Source organism: Portunus trituberculatus, chromosome 24 (genome assembly GCF_017591435.1).
Source record: "Portunus trituberculatus isolate SZX2019 chromosome 24, ASM1759143v1, whole genome shotgun sequence".
NCBI classification, from domain to species: Eukaryota; Metazoa; Arthropoda; class Malacostraca; order Decapoda; family Portunidae; genus Portunus; species Portunus trituberculatus.
Window position 1 is genome coordinate 7734783 of NC_059278.1, and position 7873 is coordinate 7742655.

Below are 7873 nucleotides of genomic sequence, written 5' to 3' on the forward strand. Positions count from 1 at the left end.
ATTGTTTACGTCTCAGCCCAATAGTCCAAGCTTTAGAGATAGGATAGTAGAGAATAGTATGTCGCTAAAACTTTGGAAGTTCGATATTTCGAAACTCTCGTGTTCCGCTGCCTTCTGAAGTTTCGAACTTTTACTGTACCAATTGTTCGTATTGACACAAGTTTTCACTTCACTCTGATTTCACATTGAACCTAGTACTATAAAACTCCCTAAGACTGGATAAATGTCAAACTACGATGACGGAGGTGACGGTTTCCAGATGTGCATACCAGGAACAAACCAAGCATTCTGCAAAGTTGTTTTTACTTGCAAACACACACACACACACACACACACACACACACACACACACACACACACACACACACACACACACACACACACACACACACACACACACACACACACACACACACGTGAAGTGTAGTGGTTATCACGCTCGATTCACAATCGAGAGGGCCGGGTTCGAGTCCAGGGGCGGCAAGGCAAATGGGCAAGCCTCTTAATGTGTGGCCCCTGTTCACCTAACAGTAAATAGGTACAGGATGTAACTCGAGGGGTTGTGGCCTCGCTTTCCCGGTGTGTGGAGTGTTTTGTGGTCTCAGTCCTACCCGAAGATCGGTCTATGAGCTCTGAGCTCGCTCAGTAATGGGGAAGATTGGCTGGGTGAAGGTGAATTACATACACACACACACACACACACACACACACACACACACACACACACACACACACACACACAGGCGGTCTTGGCTATTTTCATGCCCTGGGCGAACCCTCCATCGGACTCCCTTCGGCCCCCCAAGCCAAAACCCAAACCCACCGCCGAACCCCACCTGAGAATGAGACCCCACAGGCGAAAGTTGATACCCCGCCCTCCCTCCTCCTTGCCTTTTCTTTTGACACACACACAACCTGTATACATGACTCAGCAGTAAGTTGACGTGATAGTAGGGGCGCCCCAGCGACCACTTCTCAAACTTGACGTGGAAGTTAGCGATATTAGTGTAGAAAACTGGCTTTTTTTTTTTTTTTTTTTTACGGGGAGGGGCGTTCTTGCGCCCTCAAATAGACTGCGCCTTGGGCGGTTGCCCACATTGCCCATAACAAAAAAAAAAAAAAACACACACATAGGTATATATTCTGGCTAAACATTAAATCAATCTCACGAAATGTACTGCTCTAAAAAAAGAAAGAAAAAAAAAAAAGAAAGGAAAAATAACGATTATTATGTATGTATGCATCATTTGTACTACTTCCCTATACGTATACAATGGAACCTCTGTTTACTAATTTAGTTCGCTCCTGAAGGTTGTCACTCGGAATTATTATCCACATAGAACTCATTGTTGAATAGAATAATCCTTTCCTGGATCCCAGGTGACTATATCTAAACTTCTGCGACAGTATTTTGCCCATAAGTTCATATATACATAAAATCAATAAAAAAAAAGAGAAACGATAATGAACATTTGAATTATATATGAAAAATAAATTATTTAATATTATCCTTGGTTTTCAATGATGTTGCCTGAACTGGAGAACGCCGCGCGGTATAATATGGATCCCAAGCACTTCATGCTACGTTATGCAGATGTTGTTTCAAATAACTCTTTTGTGCTTCCCGTTCCTTGTCGTTTTCCACTCGACGGTGTGCAACCAGTAAGAGCACACCAAGCAGTCGCAGCATACATAACCTTTAACCCCTCTCACTAGAAATTAAAAAGAAACGCGTTTTATCATCTCAAAAAATAATTTCAGGTGATAGAAGAAATTTATTCAAACATCTAATATACAGAGATATTAAAGGAAATGCAGAGGGTCAGATCATCACCTGTGGTGCGCTCTTATGCTCAGATACTGGATTACAATCGTAAGGTCCTCCATCTACCTCGTCATCATCGCTGCACTTACACCCCTCACAGGATTTGTGGTGGCTTACATTATCGTATTCCCCTGCTTGTGTAATCTTAATAGTGCTATATATATATATATATATATATATATATATATATATATATATATATATATATATATATATATATATATATATATATAACATATTAAGATTATATGATCTTAATATGCTATATATATATATATATATATATATATATATATATATATATATATATATATATATATATATATATATATATATATATATATATATATATATATATATATATATATATATATATATATATATATATATATATATATATATATATATATATATATATATATATATATATATATATATATATATATATATATATATATATATATATATATATATATATATATATATATATATATATATATATATATATATATATATATATATATATATATATATATATATATATATGTATATATATATATATATATATATATATATATATATATATATATATATATATATATATATATATATATATATATATATATATATATATATATATATATATATATATATATATATATATATATATATATATATATATATATATATATATATATATATATATATATATATATATATATATAGGTAAGTGACATCAGTTACCTTTTCAAACTTAAGGAATCCCTAAACAGTGTATGGAATAGCCTCTCTGTTGATCTGTTATATAAAGTTGCAGATTGTTAAGGAAAAAAAAAAAAAAGCAAAGCGAAGGAAATTCTACCAGAGTAGAAGTTTTAACAACAATTTTGTCATTATGGAACCATGCTTGTATACTGATGAATATATTGCAATAGCCAATTTTTTTTCTTATTAATTCTTAAACCATTGGGTACATGGGACAGGCGACTCACGAAAACTATGATAGTGATAACTTCAGATAAGCAGTTTATCATGGATAAGATAAGCAGACCCAACTGCACTGCGTTTTTATTTGGTCTCTCCTACACAAGATGAGTAAGTCTACATGTTCCTAGCTACCTCACTATTGCAGTGAAATATTTGTGACTAAACAAGTATCGAAGAAACAACAATGTGGAGTGGTGACGCTTCTTTCATTGGTGAGATCAAGGAACAAATCCTGTACTACCTATTTTGTCATTTTAGATTAAGACTTCTTCAAATAACGTTTATAAAACCTCAGCAGTATAACAGCAACCAAACTGCACTACTCTTACAATGCAGGATATGTTAATCAGAATAAATCAACGCCATTTCGACAGTCATTAATAATTGATTGTCACTTGAATCAGGACACTCAATCTTGAGAGTGAGAATATGCTATTAATTACGACCTTATAATACTTTGTTTTTTTATCCCCTTTAAGACAATGTTGTAGATTATATTGCCTGTCTTTCTTCCATTCTTCCTTCCTTAGAGCCTACGTGGCCTGAAGGGTTGACGACCAGCCAAATCACGCACGGGGTGGAGGATTTGCGCGATGGCCTCAACGACAGCTCGGCAAAGGATGGACAGACGGCCCTGGAGTTATCAGAATGGTTGGTGAAGCTGGACCTGGCAGCCACTCTACTTATGAATTTTAACACAGTTACTCTCATGTTGGGCATGGGCGCCGCCACCTACTGGAAAGAGGTGACTTATCTCTTCTACCATGAATGTGTGCCTTTTGTACGTACATCTGTCTCTCGTTATGATACATCTTTCACCTTATCATTTTTTCTCCAGTTTTGGGAGCATATGAGACGTCCATGGGCGTGCCTCGTAGGAATGACATGTCAGTTCGTGCTGCTACCTGCCGTGGGCTTCGGTTTGTGCCTTGCCTTCCACTTGCTGCCGTATGAAGCTCTGGGTGTCCTTATTCTCGCCTGCTGCCCAGGCGGAGCGTTTTCAAATTTCTTCACTTTCTGGGTTGACGGTGATCTCGCTCTTAGGTTAGTGTTTCTTTAAGCTTTGGATGACAGCGCTATTCATTGAGGGAGTGTGCATAAGGCAATGTTGAACAAATATCTATGACGTGGTGTTGCAGTATTATGATGACGGCGCTGTCCTCCATGCTGGCTTTTGGGGTGATGCCGCTCAACATATGGCTTTACTCCTGGCGCTGGACAAATCAAGAACTGCAGGTGCCTTATATCAAAATCCTCATCAGTTTGGTTATCGTCACACTACCAGTCATCGCCGGTATGGTGATCCGTCACTGTAGCAGGAAGTGGGCTAATTACATCTCCAAGGTGAGCCTCGTCTGTATCAGCTATAATCCATTTCGATTAAAAATCGCAGATGAGGTTTGTTCTTTTACAAGAACATTCGCTTGAATATATTGAACTCATGAATATCACCAAAACACATTGAGAAAAAAAAAAATCTGACAAAATTAAGTGACCAGATCAGAAAATTATCCAATTGTTATATTCACAATATTAGTGTGTGGCATGATAGGTGTGCAGCGTGTTGGGATGGGCTGGAGCTCTCACCTGTGGTGCGCTCCTTATGCTCAGATACTGGACTACAATTGTAAGGTCCTCCATCTACCTCGTCATCATCGCTGCACTTACACCCCTCACAGGGTTTGTGGTGGCATACATTATCGTCAAGACCCTTTGTTTTGTAAGTATTCCCCTGCTTGTGTAATCTTGATAGTGTTATATATATATATATATATATATATATATTTTTTTTTTTTTTTTACATTACAAGGGCACTGGCCAAGGGCAAACAAAGTGTTGGAAAAAAAAAATCCCGCTGGTTGCCAGGCCCTGTTAAGAGGAAAGTAGAAAGAGAAAAACAAAAAATCTAAAAGGAGGGTCCAGTTAACGTACGAGGTGTCTTGACACTCCTCTTTTGAAAGAGTTTAAGTCATAGGCAGGTGGAAATACAGACACAGGTAGAGAGTTCCAGAGTTTACCAGTGTAGGGAATGAAGGAGTGAAGATACTGGTTAACTCTTGCATTAGGAAGATGGACAGAATAGGGATGAGAAGAAGTAGAGAGTCTTGTGCAGCGAGGCCGCAGGAGGGGAAGGCATGCAGTTAGCAAGTTCAGAAGAGCAGACAGCATGAAAACAGCGGTAGAAGACAGATAAAGATGCAACATTGCGGCGGTGACTTAAAGAATCAAGACAGTCAGTTAGAGGAGAAGAGTTGATAAGACGAAAAGCTTTAGATTCCACCTTGTTTAGTAAAGCTGTGTGTGGATCCCCCAGACATGAGAGCCATACTCCATACACGGGCGGATAAGGCCCTTGTACAGAGCAAGCAGCTGGGAGGAGAGAAAAATGGACGAAGACGCCATAGGACACCTAACTTCTTGGAAGCTGATTTAGCAAGAGTAGAGATGTGAAATTTCCAGTTTAGATTTTTAGTGAAGGATAGACCGAGTGTGTTTAATGTAGAGGAGAGGGAAGTTGAGTGTTATTGAAGAAGAGAGGATAGTTGTCTGGAAGGTTATGTCGAGTAGATAGTTGTAGAAATTGAGTTTTGAGGCATTGAACAAAACCAGGTTTTCTCTGCCCCAATCAGAAACAAGTGAAAGATCAGAAGTTAGGCGTCCTATAGCATCTCGCCTTGAGTCATTTAATTGTTGTTGGGTTGGGCGTCTGTTGAACGCTGTTGAATAATGCAGGGTGGTATCATCAGCATAGGAGTGGATAGGGCATTGAGTCAGATTTAGGAGATCATTGATGAATAATAGAAAGAGAGTGGGTGATAGGACAGAACCCTGTGGAACACCACTGTTGATAGTTTTAGGGAAGAACAGTGACCGTCTACTACAGCAGCAATAGAACGATCGGAAAGGAAACTGGAGATGAAGGTACAGAGAGAAGGATAGAATCCGTAGGAGGGTAGTTTAGAAATTAAAGATTTGTGCCAGACTCTATCGAAGGCTTTCGATATGTCAAGGCCGACAGCAAAGGTTTCACCGAAGTCCCTAAAGAGGATGACCAAGATTCAGTTAGGAAAGTAAGAAGATCACCAGTAGATCTGCCTTTACGGAAACCATACTGGCAATCAGAGAGAAGGTTGTGAGCTGATAGATGCCTCATTATCTTCCTATTAAGGATAGACTCAAAGGCTTTAGAAAGGCAGGAAATCAAAGCTATAGGGCGGTAGTTAGAAGGATTGGAGTGGTCACCTTTTTAGGGACAGGTTGAATGTGAGCAAACTTCCAGCAAGAAGGATAAATAGAAGTAGAGACACAGATGAAAGAGTTTGACCAGGCAGTGAGCGAGTTCGGAAGCACAGTTTTGAGAACAACAGGAGGGACTCCATCCGGACCGTAAGCCTTCCGAGAATCAAGGCCAGAGAGGGCCAGGAAAACGTCTTTATAAAGAATTTTAATTTTAGGGATGAAGTAGTCAGAGGGTGGAGGAGTAGGAGGAATATGCCCAGAATCATCCAAAGTTGAGTTGGTAGCAAAGGTTTGAGCGAAGAGTTCAGCTTTAGAAAAGAAGAGACAGCTGTAGAGCCATCTGGATGAAGTAAAGGAGGGAAAGACGAAGAAGTAAAGTTGTTAGAGATATTATTGGCTAGATGCCAGAAATCTCGAGAGGAGTTAGAATTGGAAAGACTTTGACATTTTCTATTGATGAAAGAGTTTTAGTAAGTTGGAGAATAGATTTGGCATGATTACGGGCAGAAATATATAGGGCATGAGTTTCAGCAGTTGGATGGCTACGGAACCGTTTGTGAGCCGCCTCTCTATCATTGACAGCACGAGAACAAGCAGAGTTAAACCAAGGCTTTTTAGCTTTAGGGTTAGAGAAAGTATGAGGAATGTATAGCTCCATGCCAGAGATAATCACCTCTGTTATGCGCTCGGCACAAAGAGAAGGATCTCTGACATGAAAACAATAATCATCCCAAGGAAATCAGAATAGTACTGCCTTAGTTCCTCCCACTTAGCAGAGTTAAAATGCCAGAAGCACCTCCGCTTAGGCGGGTCCTGAGGCTGCACTGGAGTGATAGAACTGGTAACGGAAATTAGATTGTGGTCGGAGGAGCCCAACGGAGAGGAAAGTTTAACAGAGTAAGCAGAAGGGTTGGAGGTTAGGAAAAGATCAAGAATGTTGGGCGTGTCTCCAAGGCGGTCAGGAATACGGGTAGGGAACTTCACTAGCTGCTCTAGGTCATGAAGGATAGCAAAGTTGAAGGTTTGTTCACCAGGTTGGTCAGTGAAAGAAGATGAAAGCCAAAGCTGGTGGTGAACATTGAAATCCCTAAAATGGAGATCTCAGCAAAAGGAAAGTGAGATAAGATGTGCTCCACCTTGGAAGTCAAATAGTCAAAGAATTTTACATAGTCAGAGGAATTAGGTGAGAGGTATACAGCACAGATGAATTTAGTTAGAGAGTGACATTGAAGTCTTAGCCAGATGGTAGAAAATTCTGAAGATTCAAGATTGTGGGCACGAGAGCAAGTGGTGTCGTTACGCACGTATGCGCAACATCCAGCTTTGGATTGAAAATGAGGATAGAGCAAGTAGGAGGGAACAGAAAAGGGCTGCTGTCAGTAGTCACAGACAACTGTGTTTCAGTTAGGAAGAGAAGATGAGGTTTAGTAGAGGAGAGGTGGTGTTCCACAGATTGAAAATTAGAACGAAGGCCACGAATGTTGCAGAAATTGATAGTGAAAGTATTAGATGAAGTGTCAAGACACCCAAGGTCGACAGCAGAGGGCAGTCCGACCTGGGGACATTTATGGTCCCCTCCCAGAGGGGACTCCGAGGCAGGGCGTGGTGAAGCCATTATTAAATTTTGATTTGAAGAGAGTGTAAAAGTGTAAGGTGTTGTAGTGTAGTGTAGGAAGTAGTAGAAGTTGTCTTTAGAGGGCAGGCTGCAGCTGCTCAATTGTATAAATGAGACCACAAAGGGAACCGGGAAGAGAGGACACGGGAATCACTCAGTCTGCAGCACTGCCTACATCCCCGTAAGTACCTCTCCTGGAGTATTCC

General features: G+C 39.8%; 2 protein-coding genes across 4 annotated transcripts in view; one reads left to right on the forward strand and one right to left on the reverse strand.

Moving 5' to 3' along the window:
- The window catches only part of LOC123508482, a 124026-nt gene that overhangs the window by 88390 nt on the left and 27763 nt on the right, over positions 1–7873 (reverse strand). The window lies entirely within an intron of this gene.
- Positions 2567–4560, forward strand: LOC123508080 (solute carrier family 10 member 6-like). Of its 3 annotated transcripts, none has more exons than XM_045261512.1 (5): positions 2567–3024; positions 3343–3557; positions 3651–3856; positions 3952–4156; positions 4365–4560. In XM_045261512.1, the coding sequence occupies exons 1-5, from the start codon at positions 2997–2999 to the stop codon at positions 4554–4556; spliced, it is 846 nt and encodes a 281-aa protein (XP_045117447.1). In that variant the 5' UTR covers positions 2567–2996; the 3' UTR covers positions 4557–4560. The 3 variants fall into 3 exon arrangements, with proteins under 3 accessions (XP_045117447.1, XP_045117448.1, XP_045117449.1); XM_045261513.1 differs by having other exon boundaries at positions 2567–2920; XM_045261514.1 differs by having other exon boundaries at positions 4350–4532.